At 40.5% G+C, this 22,201-nt stretch overlaps 1 protein-coding gene across 1 annotated transcript; it reads right to left on the reverse strand.

The window, feature by feature from the left end:
• Positions 1-10,769: 10,769 nt before the first annotated feature.
• Positions 10,770-11,612, reverse strand: LOC138890576 (uncharacterized). The gene is made up of 2 exons (XM_070173972.1): positions 11,424-11,612; positions 10,770-11,261 (listed from the first exon to the last, which is right to left on the reverse strand). The coding sequence occupies exons 1-2, from the start codon at positions 11,610-11,612 to the stop codon at positions 10,770-10,772; spliced, it is 681 nt and encodes a 226-aa protein (XP_070030073.1).
• Between the last annotated feature and the right edge of the window lie 10,589 nt (positions 11,613-22,201).

The following is a 22,201-nucleotide window of genomic DNA, read 5'->3' on the forward strand; positions in this document are numbered from 1 at the left end:
AATCTTTCTAAAAATGCTTCCCACGGAGTATTCGAACGGGCAAAAATCGCTCGTATCCGCTCACTTTATCTTTGCACGAAAACTCTTCGAGTTTCCGCACAAAGAGGGGCAGCTGTGAGCACGTGATTTTTGCATTACGAAAAATTGCTCCAAAATAAATCAAAATAAATTTCTTTTACTGTGTAATTTGTGAATTTGCGTGGTGTTAAATATTTGTATTATGTCCGTAAATGTTTATATTTGTCATAATAAAATAAAAATAAAATAAAATACATATTGCATGCATATAGGATTTAATTATGCATTTAAGAGATAATTTAAATAAAATCATAAAAATATGCATTTTGTTCTATTTTTAATGTTCCACTGTGTGATTAATGTTGTCTATGTGTTAATAGTTGTTAAAAAGGTAATTAATATCTTTGTAATGGTAATTTTGTTTTTATAATTTTTAATTAAGATTTTTGTTAATTAATAATGAAATTAGAAAATAATGATAAAAAAAATAGCACAAGTTATACAAAATTGGACCTGGATTAAAATCCAGGCCCAAAACGTTAAATCCCCCCACAGCCCAATCCAAACAGCCAAGTCTGACCCAGTCCCAAGCTGATACCAAACGACGTCGTTTGGTCATCTCTAATCAAGGGCCGTTGGATTAAATACAACCAACGACAAAGATATCATCACCCTTACCCGCAACCCATAACCCGATCCATTAACCCGATTCAATCCGACCCCAACTTCAAATCAAACGACGTCGTTTGGTTTAATGAATTAATCCTGGCCTTTCATCTTGCTTGATCGGACGGACGATATCGATCCATCCCACCCCTATATAAATCCCAAACCCTTACCCCGGCCCCTAACTAAACACCCCCCATCCTCTCCTGTTCATCATCTTCTCAAACAGACCCCTAACCCTAGCCGCCCCTATTCCCCTTCGCCTGAAACCCGGCGGCATCAACGCCGCCGGTCACCAAAGTAACACCCCAGAACCCCCTGAGCCTCCTCTATCCGAATATGTTACCTGCTTGGTTCGAATCTCCCTGGAGGTTCTCGAATCTTCATTTGAAGATTCGAGCCAAGTTCAGACTTAAACCAATCAACCCCAAATTAACACCATGGCTTCCCCTAACAACCCTTGTTATGGATCTGAAGATAGTTTGGCTCGAATCACTTCAGAGCTTCTCGAATCTTCTTTTGAAGATTCGAGTCAAACAAAAAATTACCCAGATCTGTTCCAAAGTGACACCAATCAACCCCTAGGCTTCCCTCACCCTTGTGTCATACTTGGTTTCTCTCGAATCTAACCAGAAATGATTAGATCCCAAATCGAGCCTTCAGGAAACCTAGAAATACCAAATTTCTGGATTTTTTGTCCAAATTGATTCAAGGATTGAGGTTTAATCGACCTTAGTCGAAGTATTTTCAGTGGAAAATACTTCGACTAAGGTCTGTTTGATTTCAAACAAAAATCCGAAGCTGAGTTGGGATCGAGTCTGATTAAAGTTCAGAGGTATTTTTCTATTTATTTTGTGTATTCTACGTGTATTGTTGTCCGTATTAATAGCTTGTTAATTTTTCATATTTGTTTTGATCAATTCTGTCATTTCTGTCTATTTAATCCGAATGTGAATTGTTTCTGTTGGTTGTGGTTATTTACAATGTGTGTAATCGACTCGATTAAGTTCGTCGATTAATTATATTACGAATTTTTTCATTTCTGAAAATGTTGACTAAAACAGTCTGCTTCTATTATTTTAGACTAATTATTGACAAATGTTGTAAATAGTCAATTGATTAATGCTCGTCAATTAAATCATGATTGTCTGTGAATCAGTGAATTCAAATGTATGTTGTATATGTTATTGTCTGAACATTAAAGTTTCAGGACATTGTCAGTATTGACAATGATCCTGTGTGTGTTTGATTCTAGTTCAGTATTAAGTCCAGTCTGAATTGTTTTGATAATTGCAGTAATATGTTGTTAGTTCTGAATTCAGTATAATATTGCTGTAATGTCCAGTTTGAATTCAAGTTTGCAAAAGTTGGTCAAATGCAATTGTGTTAGGAAGTTAATAGGATTGGTTATAGCTGTAAATCAGGAGATAACTAAGTTTGTACAGATTTTAGAATCTGTTTTGTTATAGGTTCTGATTTTTCAGTAATAACATCAAGATTTCAGGGGCATTTCTGGGAATGAGCAGTAAAAAACAGGGTGTTAGTACTAGTATATTATAATGTAATGTTAGTGGCTATTAGTTAATGATACTAATGGGGAACAAGGGATAATGGGCTGCTGAAAATCAGGGAAAAGGTTTTACATAATGGGATTTTCTGTTTTTTTTAAAGAAGAAGGGGGTCCAAGAAACACTTAAATTGCCTAGGACCAGCCCTGTATAAATACAGGAGCTGGACAGACAGTTCAAAAACAGAGAATTTTAACAAGAATTTGGAGAGAAAATTTTTAAGAGAGAATTTTAAGAGAGAAAAACAGAATTTTGAAGAAAAAACAGAATTTTCATAGAGAATTTCTAAGGGCAGAATTTTTCAGAAGGAAGATTCTAAGAAAGAAAAAGAAAGGCAGAGAGAATTTTTAAGAGATAATCTTTAAGAGATTTTGAGGGCTGAGATTTTAAAGAAAGGAAACCGAAAATAGAACACTCACATATACACTCACACACAGATACAACATCAGAAACAGAAAATCAGAAACAAACTGAATTTGTAACTGAAGAAAAGCTGAAATTTGAAATATTGTTCTTGTGTTGAATCTGTTCAACTTTGTGTGATTCCACTGTTCAGTTAAAATCTGAAGTGTCTTTCAAAGTATCTTACTGTGCATCTGGGCTCTTCGAATCCTATTCTTGATCAGATTTACTGTGTTATCAGTATATTCTACTGAATTTGTTACTGCTGTAACTGCTGAAACTTACTTCTTCTACCTCCATTTTCAGGTATATGTCTTTTAAATTTTAAGTCGGAAAGAGATTTCAGCATGACCCGTCAATGAAGCTTGAATTGAAATGTTATTTTCCAATTGTCCAAGTTCATTAGTTCTAATTTTATTTTTATGTTAGTTAACTAATAGTGAATTCAATTTGATAGCTATGAGTTAAATTGTCTTATTTTGAAATTCATATAAAGTTTTGTAATAATGTTAGCTATTCCGAAATCTCATTGGTATAGATATACGTGAATTGTCAAAACAGGGAGTGAGGCATAAAAATGGGCCATTGATTACATCCCATAATACCATTAGTTAAATGTAATGATTAAGAAGTTACATTAGTAGAATATCTTGTAACAAATATGATTTTTTGTTTAGGTTGGTATAAGTTATTATATGGTATGATGACAGGTATAATCATATGAGTAAAGTAAGTTGGTATAGCTCATCATGATGTTAAAACGTTATGAATATTTACGCCAAACGGTTAGGTTATATGTAAGGTAACTTTGTTGAATTAACTTGCATAATAACGCCTTTTCTATAAATTTGATGCTTATCTACTTTCATAAAACAAAGTGACCAAATAATTAGGTCTATTAAGATTAAAACGAGCATGTGAGAATAAGTTGAGTTGTATATACACAAATGGCAACTTCTTAAATCAATGGTAATTAAAAATAGAATTTGCATTAAGTAATCACGAAAATTCTCGGAAAATAGTTCCTTCCTTTATGAATTATTTATTTTCGGTTTCATATGCAATTTATTCTTTGGCATATTTATATATGTCACATTTGTTTTAAAGTTAGTATTAATCATATTTTTATTCTGTCTTTTGAATTTGAATAATTGGAATGAATATGATTTATATTCGGAAATTATAATCAATGGTCGATATTTAATAAATTGTGGATTATTTTCCAAAAATTTAAAGAATATCTTAAAACAAGATTTTTCGTGATATAACAAACATTTTTTTGAAAATTCCATAATATCATTACAAATATATTGCGCAATTAGGGATACGTTCACGTACCCTGATTATACTTTAAAAACAAAATTTCGAATTATGCGTACGCGCAATTTCGAATGATTATTTAATAAAAGGATTTTTCTAAAAGCATTAAATCAATTTCATAAAAATCCAATATGTACGGTTCATTATTTAAGAAAAATAATCATTCTTGATTCAACGCATTTTCGAAAAAAATGTGCTTAATAAATATATTGTCAAAAGTAATTGTGTACACGTGCGCGTGACACAATTCCGCATCTTTTTAATTTACAACACGAATATACGTACGCGTAATTCGATTCAAAGAAGGTCCTTAATCACGATAAGTATAAGCGGTAGTAAAATCAGATAACATCAATATATTTAATAAAATCAAGATGATTAAGCCAATAATAAAAACAGTTAAGCGACCGTGCTAGAACCACGGAATTCGGAAATGCCTAATACCTTCTTCCGGATTAACAGAATTCCTTACTCAGGATTTCTGGTTCGCAGAAAAATAAACAGAGTCATATTCTCCTCGATTCAGGGATTATAATTGGTGACTTGGGACGCCTAAAAATTCCCAGGTGGCGACTCTGAAACAAATAAACAAATCCCGTTTCGACTGTCCTTTAATTGGAGAAAACTCCCGACGCGCCCCGCGGGCGCGGCTAAAAGGAGGTGCGACAGTTGTTTGCAGGTGTATACATAACGTGTAGAATTCTAGCCTTTACCTATCTCAGTTCTAACTACAAACGGAAAATCTACCTAACCCGGTTCAAGCAAAACCCTTGGAAAAGAACCGTGGCCAAAAGAAAAACCAAGGGGGGCTTGTTACACTACCTAAAAAGAAAAAGAAAAAGAAATAAATAACAAAATTTTCATGGACTACTTCCCTCAAGAGTACTGTCCAAATGGTCCGTCCTCAGGAAGAGCCGCTTTATAAGAACAGTTACTTATATACAACAACATCAATTTCATGCTACAACATACACAATGTCTATGTACAATACACATATAACTAGAGCAAGTCTCCCACCCCCCACTTAAAAATAATGACATGTCCTCATGACATATCAAGAAAATAAAGAGCAGAAGGGTAAGAAGACTTCCCTGAGGCTCAATCAGAGTCGAAGACGGTGCTGGGGTCCACATGGCAAGCTCTCCCCAAAGCACGGAACCAGGCCATGAACCTGTTCTCAGACCGGGCCTGCCTCTGAGACATTGCATCCATTCGTGTGTGTAGGCCATCCACTGAGGCGCGAAGATCCGCGACCTCTTCCTCCATGGAACGCAGCATAGGCCTGGTAGACTGAGATATGGTGAAGCCTGCCCCAGTATGAGGGTGCCGAGAGGGTCCGGCACTGTCAGTCGATCTCCTGGATGGTGCACTCGGAAATGGGTCATCATACTCATCATCTATCACAATTGTTGCACGTGTACCCCTGCCCACTCTGATGCGTGAAGCGCGAAATGGTGCCTCAGGTGCCAACTCTCCATCGGCAGGACCTGTGGGGACCCCCCTCCGCAAGCACAGTGCAGTCACCAAGGAAGGGAAGTAAAACCCCTTTGACAGCAGCGGTCCCCGCAGGACCATTTCGTCACTAATTACCCGGGCTGCATCAAAGTCCTTCTTCGTCACGAAGCACCATGTCAATAATGCTCTGTTGAAGTTCACATCAGTGGTATTGCCGGAGGGCATGAACCGGCTGCAGATAACAGTCAACCAACACTTAGCCAAATGCGTGAAAGAATTGGAGTTCAAGGTGCTTTGGTCTTTGATCCAGGTGGGGTGCCCCCCAGCACAAAGTACAACAGTCATAGCCTCCCACATGACACCTGGTATGTCATGGTAGAAGTCAACGTCGCCCGTGAACTAGGGCAGCTGCAATACCTGTTGGACAGTCACAATAGAGGCATCTACCACTATGCCTCGCACAATCACCTCCTGCAGCATATGTTCAGGGTAGTTCGCGTAAAACTCCCTAACAATCATCCGGTTCACCGGGTCGAGAGGATCAAAGAGGAATTCCATTTCCCTCCTCCGAATTTCTTCATACATGTCCTCCTATTCCACGCGGAGGGCTGCCCGGTCAATTTGAATCTCGTGAATGAAGTTATTTCCAGCCTTTGCATTAAAATCATCCTCAGCTCGTTCCGATTCAAACCGGGACTCGTCAAATGTCGGCTGGAGGGATGTGCCTGCCCCTCTCCTTTGCCTTTTACGGGCCATAGTACCTGCAGGGCGTCAGAAGAAAAAGAAAAAAAAAACAAAATCAACTTCATCCTAATTAGTGCCAGTCAGATGGGTACTCAGACATCGCCACCTTATGGCAACAATGCCCCCATTTAATTCTTCTTGACAACTAGCTGCACAAACGGGGTGGTGAAGGTTATAACCTCCATAGAGGCCTCACAACAGAACTACTTACCACATTCTGCCAACACCACCCCACACTTACTCCTGTGCATATCTTTCCAACCATAAACAACACCCTCTATCATCGAGTACAACACTCCACAATTAGGGGTGGGTAGAACCCGCCCCTCAATATCACAACAACTCCAAAATTGTAGCCCACATGGTGCCTAACAACAACTATTCCCAAAAAAAAATTAGATTTTTAGATCAAAACATCACAAATACCATGAAGGTCCAAGCACCTTAACACCAACCAAGTTCACAACATTATCATACAACAACGAAAATCATGAACAAAGCAAAAATTGACAAAAATTATACTAAGCCTACCTAGGTTTAAACTAAGTAAAAGTATTCTAGATTACACAAAAATAGAAAATTAAATAGATAGAGAAAAATAAAAACTTACTAGTGTGGTTGAGTAGAAGTGGGTGATGAAGGTGGATGGCATGGGAGTGTGATAATGGGGTTTTGGGAGGAGAAGAGTGGAAAAGAGAAGATAGAGAGAAGATGGAGAAGAAGAGAATGAGAAAAGAAAAGGGGGGGTTGTGTTTTATTGTGCTGGGCGGATGGGGGGATTAGTGGTAGGTGGGGGTGGGGTATTTTGGGTAAAAGGGAAAGAAAAAAAATTTAAAATTTTTTTTTAAAAAAAATCGGACCTGGACCCGGTCTGTGTCTGCCGCGGTTCTACCGCGATCACGGTAGAAACGCGGTTGACCAAGTTCAGAGGGTATTGCTTACCGCGGTTCTACCGCGGTCGCGGTGGAAACGCGATAACCTGGGTTCAAAGAGGGGTCAGTACCACGGTTTGACCGCGGTCGCGGTGGAACCGCGGTCTGACCGCGTCTCTGATTCTGACGTCTTTTTTATATATATATATATATTTTATGTTATACTTACAACAATTTTGTGAGTTGCCTCCCATGGAGCGCCTGATTTAACGTCGCGACACGACGCAGGATGAGCGCATTTAAGGCTCGCTCGACCTCTGTGGTTCAGTCAGATGTAGTTCAGACCCTTCCTTAAGCTCGCTCATACCCACATACAACTTCAATCTCTGACCATTGACTCTAAATGTACGAGAGTCATTCTCATTGGCGACTTCAACCGCTCCTGACGGGAAAACTTCAACTACTCAAAATGGTCCCGACCATCGTGACTTCAGCTTGCCCGGGAACAACTTTAGTCTTGAGTTGTATAGCAATACCATGTCCCTAGGTTTGAAATTTCGCTCAACAATGTTTTGATCCTGTAGTTTCTTCATTCTCTCTTTGTACAGCCTTGTGCTCTCAAAAGCAAGATACCTGAATTCCTCGAGCTCATGCAATTCTGTGACTCTTGATGTGCCCGCTGCTTCCATATCTAAGTTTAGTTGCTTCAGTGCCCACCACGCTTTATGCTCAAGTTCTACAGGTAGGTGACAGGCCTTCCCAAACACTAACTTGTATGGTGACATACCAATTGGTGTCTTGAAAGCTGTTCTGTAAGCCCAGAGTGCATCATCTAGCTTCCTTGCCCAATCAGTTCTTGTGGCGTATACAGTTTTTGTTAACACACTCTTGATTTCCTTGTTGGATACCTCAACCTGTCCACTAGTCTGCGGGTGGTAAGTAGTATCTACCTTGTGGCGCACATCGTATTTCATAAGCAACTTCTCGAAGGCTCTATTGCATAAGTGAGTGCCTCCGTCGCTAATAATCACCCGTGGTATCCCAAAGCGGGTGAATATGTTCTTCTTTAGAAATCCCACCACCACTTTCGCATCATTTGTGGGCAATGCTACAGCTTCCACCCACTTGGACACATAGTCTACAGCAACAAGGATGTATTTATTGCCATAGGAGCTGACGAAGGGACCCATGAAATCAATCCCCCAGACGTCGAACACCTCTATCTCCTGAATTGGGTTCATGGGCATTTCGTGGTGTCGGGAAATGTTCCCGGTGCGTTGACATTCATTACAACCCTTCACCCATGAGTGCGCATCTTTAAACACAGTCGACCAGAAAAATCCGGCCTCTAGCACCTTTGCTGCTGTCCTGATCCCTCCAAAGTGTCCACCATAAGCCGATGCATGACAAGCCTGCAAAATAGAAGATTGTTCTATCTCGGAGACGCATCTCCGGATCATGTTATCCAGGCATATTCTAAAGAGATAGGGCTCATCCCAATAGTACAAGCGGCTTTCACGAAAAAATCGTTTCCTCTGGACCGATGAAAGATCGTGAGGAACTATACCACTGGCTAGGTAATTGGCCAAGTCCGCATACCATGGCGCTTCCTGATGAGTGGTGGCGAGCAGTTGCTCGTCTGGAAAAGTTTCCAGAATTTCCTCAACTTCAATTGCATTTTCAGATCCCTCAAGTCGTGATAGGTGATCAGCGACTTGATTCTCAGTGCCCTTGCGGTCACGTATTTCAAGATCAAACTCTTGCAGAAGCAGCACCCAATGAATCAGGCGTGGCTTAGAGTCTTTCTTTTCTATTAAGTATCTGAGAGCAGCATGGTCAGTGTATACAATTACCTTTGATCCTATCAGGTAGGACCGGAACTTGTCGAATGCGAACACCACAGCTAGCATATCCTTTTTAGTCACCGTATAGTTCAACTGGGCTCCACTCAGCGTTCTACTAGCATAGTAGATTGGGTGCAACCATTTATCTTTTCGCTGGCCCAGCACTGCCCCCACTGCGTAGTCACTAGAGTCACACATTATTTCGAACGGTTGCTCCCAGTTGGGGGCAACAATGATGGGTGTTGTGACCAGCTTCTGCTTCAGCTCCACAAACGATACCCTGCAATCATCAGAAAAGACAAACGGGTGATCTTTCTCTAATAACTTACAGAGAGGATTGGCGATTTTGGAGAAGTCTTTTATGAACCGCCGGTAGAAACCGGCATGTCCAAGGAAACTCCTGATTGCTTTGACCGAAGTTGGTGGAGGCAGCTTTGCTATTATATCAACCTTTGCTCGATCTACCTCTATTCCCTTGCTTGACACCCGGTGCCCCAAGACTATGCCTTCTTGTACCATGAAATGACACTTTTCCCAATTCAGTACCAGATTAGTCTCGATGCACCTTTTCAGCACACGCGTCAGATTCACCAGGCACTCATCAAATGAATTCCCCACCACTGAGAAGTCTTCCATGAACACCTCCATTATATCCTCAACCATGTCAGTGAATATGGCCATCATGCACCATTGGAATGTGGCGGGTGCATTGCATAGGCCAAAGGGCATCCTCCTAAAGGCATAGATGCCATAAGGGCATGTGAATGAGGTCTTCTCTCGATCCTCGGGTGCAATGGAAACCTGATTGTACCCTGAATATCCGTCTAGAAAACAAAAGTGTGACCTCCCTGCTAATCTATCCAGCATTTGATCAATGAAGGGAAGTGGGAAGTGGTCTTTCCGGGTGGCTAGATTCAACTTTCGATAATCCATGCAAATTCTCCAGCCTGTGACGGTTCTCGTTGAGATTAGTTCATTGTTGTCATTCTTCACAACCGTCATGCCACCCTTCTTAGGCACACATTGAACTGGGCTAACCCAGCTGCTGTCAGAGATTGGGAAAATAATTGCCGCATCTATCCACTTTATCACTTCCTTCTTCACCACCTCCTTCATATTCGGGTTCAGCCTCCTCTGATGTTCCTTGGAAGATTTGTGCCCCTCTTCTAGCAGAATCTTATGCATGCAGTACGCGGGGATGATCCCCTTGATGTCTGCCATGGTCCACCCAATGACAGTTTTGCACTCCTTCAATACCTGTAGAAGCTGTTGGACCTGCACATCTAACAAACCAGATGAGATAATAACAGGTAGAATGGAGTTAGGTCCCAGAAATTCATACCTGAGGTGGCCTGGCAATGGATTTAGTTCCAGCTACGGTGGTTCTTCAATGGATGGCTTAGCTGGAGGAGTCTCCCTCTTTTCTAAGTGTAGGGGCTCAAACTCTAGATTTCTTTCCCAAAACCCTCTATCTTCCAAATGCCAACACCCATTCTGCCAAGTCCTCACCGTTCACTTCCTCCAAATTCGTCAAACATGCAGCGATGGGATCCCCAATCGTCAACACTTCATCATCAGACTGAACGATTACATCCACGGCATCAATAAGAGAGCAATTTGTGAACTCACTTGGGCGCCTCATAGATTTCTGCACATTGAATATAATCTCTTCGTCATTGAGCCTCATCTTAAGCTCCCAAGTCTCACAATCAATAAGAGCTCTACCTGTGGCCAAGAATGGTCTTCCTAAGATGATAGGAATTTCTTCATCTATTTTGCAATCCAATATCACAAAATCAGCAGGGAACACGAACTTCCCCACCTGAATAAGTACATTATCAAGGATCCCAAATGGATGCTTCATAGTCCTGTCAGCCAGCTACAACAGCATAGATGTGGGTCTAGCTCTCCCAATGCCCAACCTCTTGTAAATGACCAAGGGCATAAGATTAATGTTGGCCCCTAAATCACAGAGTGCTTTCGCAAAAGCAAAGTTTCCAATAGTACATGGAATAGTAAAACTCCCGGGATCTGAGAGCTTTTCAGCAACAGGTCTAGTTACCACTGCACTGCACGTCTGAGTAAGTGTCACTGTATCCAAGTCTTGGAAGTCAAATTTCCGGGACATTAAGTCTTTCATCATTTTTGCGTATCCAGGCATCTCCTTTAAAGCTTCGATCAATGGAATATTTACCTGAATTTGCTTGAGCATCTCAAAGAACTTTTTGTATTGCTCCTCCTTTTGGTGTTTAGCCAACCTCTGTGGAAATGGTGCAAGAGGTCTTTTCTTCCCAATCACTTGGGACTTTTCTTTCTCAGCTACTATCTTTACTACTGACTCTTCAACTGCTTCAGCAACTTTCTCGGTCTCCTACTGAGTATTCTTTTCTTCCTGAGCATGCTGGACTGTCACATCTGTCAGCCTTATGGATTCATCCAGCTCAATGGGTACCTGAATAAGTGTCTCAGCCTGTATATTGTCACGAACTCTCTCCTGCTATTCATCGAGATCCCTGCTATTACGGAGACTCACCGCCATCAGCTGCTTCGGGCCCTGATCTTTAGGATTGATTTGGGTATCTGCAGGTTGCGTTCCTTGAGGACGATTATTCAGAGACATTGAAATTTGGCCCACCTGCACTTCAATATTTTTGATAGCTGCATCATGTGCATCTACTCTCTCATTTATCTTCGCAGTGGACCCAATAACCTGCTGCATCATTGCTTCCAGTCTAGCAAACCCATCGTCCTGTCTTCCACCATGCTGCTGTTGAGGCGGGTGGTACCCCTACTGCTAATTGTTGTACCCCTAGGATCTAGGATACGGTGCCATGTTGTTGGGGGGTCTTATACCTCCCATGTTTCCGGCGTTATATTGTGGCGGAGGTGGTCTGTACTGTTGTTGAGTCTGCTGACCCCAGTTCTGATTTCCTTGTCTCTGACCCCCATAGTTAGCTACATAGTTCATATCTTCAGGGTGCTGCTGATGATGATCAAGCTCTGTATTCCAAGGATTACCAACTGGTTGACTAATGCAAGATGTGCACAAGCCCCCATTGGTAGTGTCTACTATGTGTACCTGCTGCTTCTGTCCTGATTCCTCCACCTTTTTGGTGAGGATGCTCATTTGTGTCAGGAGGGTCGCCATATTTTCAGCCATAGTGTTTGAAGGATCAAGGGGCACTGAGTGTACCACTGGAGTTATGGGTGCATTCCTGGATGTCCATCCCGAATTCTGTGCCATTTTATCAAGTAAACTCTGACCTTCTCTCCATGTCTTGCTCAAGAATGCCCCACCAGCTGAAGCATCCACAATATTCTTCAACCCATCCGACAGTCCCATATAAAATCGTTGTCCCAACATCTGTTCTGGAATACCATGATGTGGACACATAACCAACATTCCTTTGAACCTGCTCCATGTTTCATGCAGTGTCTCCATTGGTTTCTGCTTGAAGCTCACGATCTCATCAATTTGTTGGGCAGTTTTGTTGGGTGGATGAAACTTGTTATGAAACTGCTTGACTAACTCATCCCACGTTGCTATAGAATTTATGGGGAGTGAGTTTAGCCAAACCTGTGCAGCTCCTGTCACCGAGAATGGGAACAATAATAACCTGATTGCCTCTGGAGTGACATTGGGCTGCCTTTGGGTCTTGCAGATCGACAAGAAGTTCTTCAAGTGTTGCTGAGGATCTTCAAGTTGTATCCCAGAAAAGAGTCCCTTGTTTTGCAACAAGTGCAGCATATTATTTGTGATCTGGAACGACTTAGCTTGTATTGCAGGCACAACTATGGCAGTAGCTAAATTGTCAGTTGTGGGTTGTGCCCAGTCATACAGTGCACCCTCGGGCACCAGAGGTGCCGCGTCTCTGACATTCAAGTTGACTTGCTCATGCCTGCCGTTTCCGTTAGGGTCGATTGCGTCTCCCATGTCAGTTTCGAATTTGTCTATTTGTTGAGGTGGTTGAAGTCTTCTGTTGGCACGGTTCAATGCCCTGAATATTTTCTCAGGGTCTGCGAGTCCTTCAAGTAGTTCTCCAGTCCTTGTAGAGTTTCTAGGCATACACCTGTACAACCAAGTCAACAACCGTCAAAATTTTCAATAAAAAATTGGGTGTAGAGAAGCTGCCTACGCGAAGATTTTTTTTGTATTTCTAGCAATGGTAATTGATCATTCCGTTAACTCCCCGGCAACGGCGCCAAAATTTGATCACGCCCAACTATGCCTTATAAAAAGGACAATGCGGACGTTGCAAATATAACCCGAGTATTACGCCCAGGGGCGAATCCACAGAGAGTTAACCTAACAATCACTATCTTTAGACCCACTAAACTCTTCAGAACCAGCTTTCCAAATGTTTGAATCACAAGTTGATGGTTTCTATTGTAACTAAAATTGCAAGTAAATTAAACAGCTGTAAACTAAAATGCTAAGGTTGTAAACAATGATGAGAAAAAGCTAAGGTAAAGATTTCCCCTATTGATGGAATCCCTTCTGTTTATGCTTCATACAAATTTACCAACACACCTCTACCAATCATGAACGCTCGTCTTACCGTAAATCTCTCCCGAGTAATCACAGTAATATACTATTGCACTCTCCCGAGATACACTAGCTAGCTTTAATTAACGCAGATCACTTAAGATTGCACCCAAAGCTTCGTTATCCCTAATCCCGCCTTTAAACCCGTAGTTATAGATTCCTCTTATACTTTAGGAGTGGTGTTATTCAACAATAACCTAAATATACACTCTCTCCCGAGTTATGCACACTAGCTAGGCACAGCTAATTGAGGATCCTGTCAATTAACTACAACAAGAACATAGTTGAATAATAAAGATTGAAACTAGCAATTTGTATTCACATAAACAAGAAGTTCATCCCCCAATAGGTTCCATCAAAATCTTAGACAAGGGATTTAGCTACTCATAACTATGGGTAAACAAGATAAGATAATATTCATCATCAAAAACTAGCAATAAAAATCAAAGAAAAGAAGAAAGATGTTTTGGGTGATCTCTCACAATTGTTTTTCTTCCAAGATACTCTCCAATTCAATACATGCCTCTCTTGGGCGAAGTCTAGTGTTTAAAATAGGCTTCTGGGCTAAAAATCCCGTGTTTTGCACTTTAGCCCCTGAAATTTCCGCCTCCTGCCGCGGTTCCACCGCGGTCGCGGTAGAACTGCGGCCAAACATGGCCTCTGAATTTCCTTCTATCCGCGAACATCCTTCACCGCGATTCTACCGCGGTCGTGGTAGAACCGCGGTAGACTCAGTTTTCTGATTCTTCAGCCTGTTTTGCGTGGTTCACTTGGGATATTTCATGGTTGGCCTCTCTTTCTTCATTTTTTTCACTCCAAAAGTGCTCCCTAGCCTTCCTTAGTCATATATAACCTGCAAATCATGAAAAGCACTAATAAGAGCATTTTGTTATCACTTTTATTATCAAAACTATGCAAGAAGGCGGTTATTTAGGGTCTGAATAAAGTTAAATTCACCTATTATCAACACCCCACACTTAAACCTTTGCTCGTCCTGTTATCTTTTCACTTTTCGTCTTGATTTCTTAGCATGTTCTCTTCTAATAAGTTCATAACAGTTTGTGTTTGGTTACTCAATGATGCTAATTTGACAATGTCACGATCCGAATTTCCCACCCTCGGGAGTCGTGATCGCGCCTATTAATGTGAGCTAGGCAAGCCAATTATTAGAACCAATTACCCTTTTACCAAGTTTTAATCTCTTTAACATTATAAGAAGAACAATAACATGTAATGTTATGAATCAAAATAACTGTGATGCCACATCTGGCTTTTGGCAAATTACATATGGGACCCTGGCTGAAAATAGAGCATGTGCACTGCGTGTGACAGAGACCAAGAAAATCGGGATACGTTCATTGCATTTTAGAGTTAGGCCGAATTTGGTAGAAACTTCCCCTCTCTTAGTTATTGTTACTTTATAGTGTAATTGCTTTGTTATCACTGTCAATATATCAATCTGTTATTTCTGTATTTAGTTGTGGATATTGGATCCATAACGTTGGTGCTTTCATTGTCTCCATCTACCATGGTGGACCTATCTCACGCTCCAGTAATGGGTCGTTTCAGCGGTGAGAATCCTCTGGATTGGGTTCTTCAGGCAGAGAGGTATTTCAACTTTTACAATATTTCATCAGAGCATAAAGTGTCATAGACTTCATTCTATTTGGATGGCGATGCTTTGGAATGGTATCATTGCTTATTTCGAAACAAACAACTTGCAAGCTGGGACCATTTCATGGACAAATTGTTTTTTCATTTTCGACGTCGAAATCGGGAAGCACCTGGTAGACATTTAGCCTTTCTCCGGCAGTTTACCACAATGGACTATTATCAGGCCCGAGCAACGGCTCTTCCATCATGGAGCAACATGGCCAACTTGCCCTTGCATCAATACTGCCATGCTCGCTCGAATTACGGCAACCTGAACATTGCCCACAAAGTGTCTGGGGAAATGCCCGATAGGGAAATTGATAATGTGGTAGTTACTAACACAAAATTACCCGCACCAGATGCTATGAAGCCAAAGAGTTGTGCTGAGAATCCATCTGTGCTAATTAAAATTGACGACGCTGCAGTTTTGGTAACTCACGCGGAGGAAGAGTTCTACAATTCGATTTTGGATGACAACAAAGAGGACGCAGGCTTTCCTTTGCCACAATACTTTGTTGAGTCATTTAAATACGACAACGACAACGACGAGGTGCACAAGGTGTTTGATGAATTGTCGGATCGGTCTAAAGATGCCATTCAGGAACTATATGCTATTCAGGAACCATATAAAGAGTTTACGATGAAAACAGAGACTACTGAGGAACATTTATCTAACGATTCGATGTATCTTGTCGCTCCAACTGATGTGGCAAATGATTGTGCTAAGGTTGTCGTAAATGAAGACAAGAATGATGAAGCAAAATTTTTTACCATTAGAGAAGAAACTCTGGACTTTGTTACTGCAATCAAAGAGAAGGCTCCATTATGGATTGGTTGTGCATTCTCTATTTCCAGTGACTAATCACGCCCAACTATGCCTTACAAAAAGGACTTTGCGGACGTTGCAAATATAACCCGAGTATTACGCCCAGGGTCGAATCCACAGAGAGTTAACCTATCAATCACAATCTTTAGACCCACTAAACTCTTGAGAACCAATTTCCCAAACTTTTGAATCACAGTTGAAGGTTTCTTTACTAACTAAGATTGCAAGTAAATAACAAGCTGTAAACTAAAATGCTAAGGTTGTAAACAATGATGAGAAAAAGCTAAGGTAAAGATTTCCCCTATTGATAGAATCCCTTCTGTTTATGCTTCATACAAATTTCCCAACACACCTCTATCAATCATGAACACTTTTCTTACCGTAAATCTCTCCTGAGTAATCACAGTAATATACTATTGCACTCTCCCGAGATACATTAGCTAGCTTTAATTAACACAGTTCACTTAAGATTGCATCCAAGGCTTCGTTATCCCTAATCCCACCTTTAAACCCGCAGTTATAGATTCCTCTTATATTGTAGGAGTGGTGTTATTCAACAATAACCTACATATGCACTCTCTCCCGAGTTATGCACACTAAATAGGCACAACTAATTGAGGATCCTGTCAATTAACTACAACAAGAGCATAGTTGAATAAATAAAGATTGAAACTAGCAATTTGTATTCACATAAACAAGAAGTTCATCCCCCAATAGGTTCCATCAAAACCTTAGACAAAAGATTTAGCTACTCATAACTATGGGTAAACAAACTAAGATAAGATCCATTATAAACTAGCAAACAAAATCAAAACAAAGGAATATCAAGAGAATTATAAGGAATCAAAGTCCAACCACTAACAAGAATAAGGCAAAACAAAGGTAGATTTCACTTTCTTTTCACATCTTGTTGCACGCGTGCAACACGATCCCATTTCCTGTATCTCGTGGCAGGCGTGCCACCTACTCCCATTTCACTTATTTTGTGGTAGGCGTACCACCCGCTCCCATTTTATTTATCTTGTGGTAGGCGTATCACCCACTCTCATTTCATTATATCTTGTGGTAGGCGTACCACCCGCTCCCATTTCATCATATCTTGTGGTAGGCGTACCACCCGCTCCCATTTTATTATATCTTGTGGTAGGCGTACCACCCGATCCCATTTACAAGCCAACAATAATCACAAGGAATCCCGGCAAGAGAACAATAATATCAACAAACATCCCGGCAAGGGAACAATGATATCTCAACAATATCCTGACAAGGGAACAATAACATCAAACAAACATCCCGACAAGGGAATAATGATATCTCAACAATATCCCGGCAAGGGAACAATAATATCAAACAAACATCCCGACAAGGGAACAATGATGGTAATAACAAGTGAGGCACAATAAACCACAACAGAGTCATAACAATTTATAACACGAGACTCACAGGCATGCTTGACACCGACGTATGGATACTCGTCACCATGCCTATACGTCGTACTCCACAATTAACACGTAGCAAATAGACACAACTCCTAATCCCTCAAGCTAAGGTTAGACCAAACACTTACCTCGATGCCACGAACACAATTCACGTTTCAACTATAGCTTTACCCCTTGATTCCACCACCAATTCGCTCGTATAATTGATTTGGAGAAGAAGAAGCCTTTGAAAAATCGTCCTAGTGTGTTTATGTTTTGAGAGGATATGAAAAATAGGTTTAAAATCGACTAGGTATAAAAGTTGCAGGTTGCAGATATGGGAATTGCGAACCCCGACCTCTGCTGGCTTGGGAATTGCGAAAGGAAGCTCGCAATTGCGAAGGGAAGCTCGCAATTGCAAGCTGGGAATTGCTAAGGCAGGCATCGCATTTGCGATCACTGGCCAACCTGGGAAGCTTCGCATTTGCGAATAAAAGGTTGCATTTGCGACTGCAGGGGCATCGTATTTGCGATGAATTTCCTCGCATTTGCGAGAAGGAGCTGGCCTGGGTTTCCTTCGCAATTGCAAAAAACCACTCGCATTTGCGATATCGCATTTGCAAGCCATGCGAAGCCTGCATGCCTGCTATGCACAGCTGAAATTCTGCAATTTTCTAAGTTCAAAATGTACCCCGTGACCTATCCAAAACTCGCTCGAGCCCTTGGGGCTCGAAATCAAATATAGACACAACCTCAAAAACATCCTACGGACTTATTCGTGTACTCATATCACCAAAATAACATCATAAACATCGAATTAAACCTCAATATCAATGAAATTTACCAAAACTTCTTAAACATCAAATTTTGCATTTAAGGTCCGAATCACGTCAAACGGATTCCGTTTTTTACCAAACTTCACAGAATTATCTTAAATCATATATAAGACCCGTACCGGGCGCCGGAACCAAAATACGGGCCTGATACCATGTTCTAATCAAAATTCATTTCCAAATCTTATAACAATTTCAGAAAACAATTTTCCTCAAAAATTCATTTATCGGTCTTGGGACCTTGGAATTCGATTCGGGGCATACACCCAAGTCCAATAATTCCTACGGACCCTCCGGAACCGTCAAATCACGGGTCCGGGTCCGTTTATCCAACACGTTGACCGAAATCAAATTAATTCATTTTATAGTCAAAATTTATCATTTTTCACAGATTTTAACATTTAGGCTTTCCGGCTACACGGACGGACTGTGCACGCAAATCGAGGTGATGCTAAAAGAGATTTTTAAAGCCTCAGAACGCAGAATTCACTTTAAAAACAAGTGATGACCTCTTTACAGATAAAAGGAGTTGTTCAGATGGTCAGCACCTCCCACCTACATCCCAGGATCGTGGGTTCGAGTCACCAAAGGAGCAATAGCTCCAACAAAGAGGATCAAAGGGGAGAGGAATCAAATAAAAAAATGACGCTAATTTTAGTCAAAATGAATTGATTTGATGATTTGCTTACATTTTATGATTATAATGCACTTTGGTCCTTTACAGAACTATTTTACTGATCGGTTGAATTTGGTCTGGGCTACAGAACAAGCAAAATCTAAAGGTTATGAAGTAGTGTTATCGTAGTGATGTTAATTTCTAGAATCTTTTTTGTGGTGGTGGTTGTTATTGTTGTTGTTATATTATCGTTATTATTTTTATTATGATGAATATTGTAGTAAACATTTAATTATTCAAAAGCTGGACGATACTGTACGTACTAACTGTGAGCGTAACTGTGTTAAAACAAAAATCAGAAAACTGTTAGAAGAATAAAGAAATGTATAAAATAGTAAAGAATCAAAAATATTCCGAGTCCACAATTTTTCTTGTGCGTCCTTAAGGAATTTTAACCCCCTCACCCGTTGTCAAGGTAATGGATTAAATCCTCCCAGGATAAAACGGAATAAACCTTCCTGCAACAGTGGCAATACAAACTACAGGATACCAACGAACTCAAAGAACGGAGCAAAATCACACTTACGAATTTGAGAGAGAGAGACTGCGAATTAGGATGCAGTATATTCAGAAATAAAGAAGTTCTAGAGTATTTTTCGTGTCAAGAAGATGCAGCCTTGCCTCAGAATTTATAGGCAAATATCAGAAGAGGTGTCTGGAAAGGTGCATTTTCAGAAAATACGCGGCCATAGAGCCTCTCTGAATCTGACTGCCGCGATTCTACCGCGATCGCGGCAGAACCGCGGCCAGCGAGGCCCTCTAAACTTTCAGCAGGGTTCTGGCGTAGTTTCAGCAATGATTTGACATTTAATTAATTATTAAATAATTAAATAAATTTTGTCCAAAAAATAATCTTATCGATCATTTGACAAATCCAAATCCGAATCCGAATCCGAAACCGAAGCCGAAGCCAAAGCCGAAGTCGAGCCGAGCGAGCGACAATGACGGCGCGAGGGTTCATTCTCTTCAACTCCTTTTAAGAGCTTTAAGAAGTGAATCTATATATAAGTACACAAATGTGATTGTCCCTCACTAATGATGGACAAAGTGCAAGACAAAAGTTCACTTCTTCAAATTTTCATTTTCCCTGCATTTTATTTCCCTCCATTTCCAATTCACACTTCTTCTACTTTAAAGCCCAATGGCTTAAAGTCCAACAATCCCCCACATGAATGGGAATGGCTGTATCAAGAAAGATCATAGATGAAAGCTATGTGATTTTGCAAGTAAGGATTAATTGCATCTGGATAAGTAGGTTTCCCTTTGAACTTTCCGTAGTGAACATATGTCGGATATACTTGGTCAATCGGTAGATTTGATATCTTTGAACCGTCGAACTTTAGTGTATACCTAGACAGCCATATGCCACACAACCAACCCTTAATCGTCTTTTGGTTCTCATTGTTGTGTTCGTTTTAGCCATGAACACCGCCTGGTCTCATAAGTGCATAAAGAATTGGCCTTACAGAATTCTCCTTAAAGCGGCTTACACTTGACACTTACGTAGGTGATTCCTAAACGTGTAATCCTTTAGATTGACACTATTTGATAGATACTTCATCAAACTTTGGTAATCATTAAAGAACGTGTAAAATTCTATCCTTGTTACTGAACATTGTCTTCATCACGAAAATGGACCAAAGATTTTGTTTTGACAATGTTGAACCGGTCAATCACAACTTTGTTTGAGCTCCTTGAACCTAGATCTCGGAACATCCAAAATTCTAGGTAGAGTTACCGCCATGTTGACTTGTCCTTGGCCATAGTCCCATTCCCTTAGATGATTTCTCAACTCCCTCTCTAGTTAAGCCTTTTGTAAGTGGATCCGCAACATTATCCTTTGATCTTACATAATCAATAGTGATAATTCCACTAGAAAGTAGTTGTCTAACGGTATTATGTCTTCGTCGTATATGACGAGACTTTCCGTTATACATAACGCTCCCTGCCCGTCCTATTGCAGCCTCACTATCGCAATGTATGCAAATAGGAGCCAAAGGTTTTGGCCAGAACGGAATGTCTTCTAAAAAATTCCGAAGCCATTCAGCTTCTTCACCGGCTTTATCCAATGCTATAAACTCTGATTCCATTGTAGAGCGAGCGATACATGTCTGTTTGGAAGACTTCCAAGATACTGCTCCTCCACCAACAGTAAACACATATCCACTTGTGGACTTTGTTTCTGATGAGCCGGTTATCCAATTAGCATCACTATATCCTTCAATAACCGCAGGATATTTATTGTAGTGTAAAGCGTAGTCTTGGGTATAATCCAAATATCCAAGAACTCGTTTCATAGCCACCCAGTGATGCTTGTTGGGATTACTTGTGAATCGACTAAGTTTACTTATTGCACAAGCTATATCGGGTCGTGTACAGTTCATGATGTACATTAGACTTCCCAACACACGAGCATACTCCAATTGAGACGTACTTTCGCCTTTATTCTTCATAAGATGATGGTTTAAGTCAATTGGAGTCCTTGCACTTCTAAATTCCAAGTGTTTGAATTTTTCAAGTACCATTTTCACGTAATGTGATTGAGACAAAGCTAGACCTTGAGGAGTCCTCTGGATTTTAATTCCTAGAATTACATCGGCAACTCCTAAGTCTTTCATATCAAACTTACTAGCAAGCATACGCTTAGTAGCTTGAATGTCGGCAATGTCTTTGCTCATTATTAGCATATCATCAACATATAAGCAAACAATGACTACATGATTTTGAACGTTCTTAATGTAAACACACTTATCACATTCATTAATCTTAAAACCATTTGACAACATTGTTTGGTCAAATTTCGCATGCCATTGTTTGGGTGCTTGTTTTAGTCCATAAAGAAGACTTAACAAGTCTACACACCTTCTTTTCTTTTCCCGGAACCACAAACCCTTCAGGTTGGTTCATGTAAATTTCTTCCTCAAGATCACCATTTAAGAAGGCTGTTTTTACATCCATTTGATGGATTTGAAGACCATACAAGGCGGCTAACGCTATTAGCATCCGAATAGATGTAATTCTTGTTACCGGCGAGTATGTGTCAAAATAGTCAAGACCTTCTCGTTGTCTAAATCCTTTGACAACAAGTCTTGCCTTGTATTTGTCAATAGTACCATCGTCTTTCATTTTCTTCTTGAAAATCCATTTAGAACCCAATGTTTTGTTACCTAGAGGAAGATCAACCAATTCTCAAGTATGGTTGCTCAATATGGATTCTATTTCACTATTGACAGATTTTTTCCAATATTGTGCTTCTGAGGAAGACATTGCTTCCTTGAAGGTACGAGGCTCATTTTCTAACAGAAAAGTCAGAAAATCTGGACCGAATGAAGTAGATATCCTTTGACGTTTACTTCTTC

The sequence above is a fragment of the Nicotiana sylvestris genome, chromosome 4, assembly GCF_000393655.2.
Source record: "Nicotiana sylvestris chromosome 4, ASM39365v2, whole genome shotgun sequence".
NCBI classification, from domain to species: Eukaryota; Viridiplantae; Streptophyta; class Magnoliopsida; order Solanales; family Solanaceae; genus Nicotiana; species Nicotiana sylvestris.

Coding starts and splice junctions, on each gene's coding strand:
- LOC138890576 (XM_070173972.1), bottom strand. CDS start 11,612: ATGATGCAGCAGGTTATTGGGTCCACTGCGAAGATAAATGAGAGAGTA. Junction 11,262..11,423: donor GCCCGAAGCAGCTGATGGCG/GTGAGTCTCCGT, acceptor AATACTCAGTAG/GAGACCGAGAAAGTTGCTGA.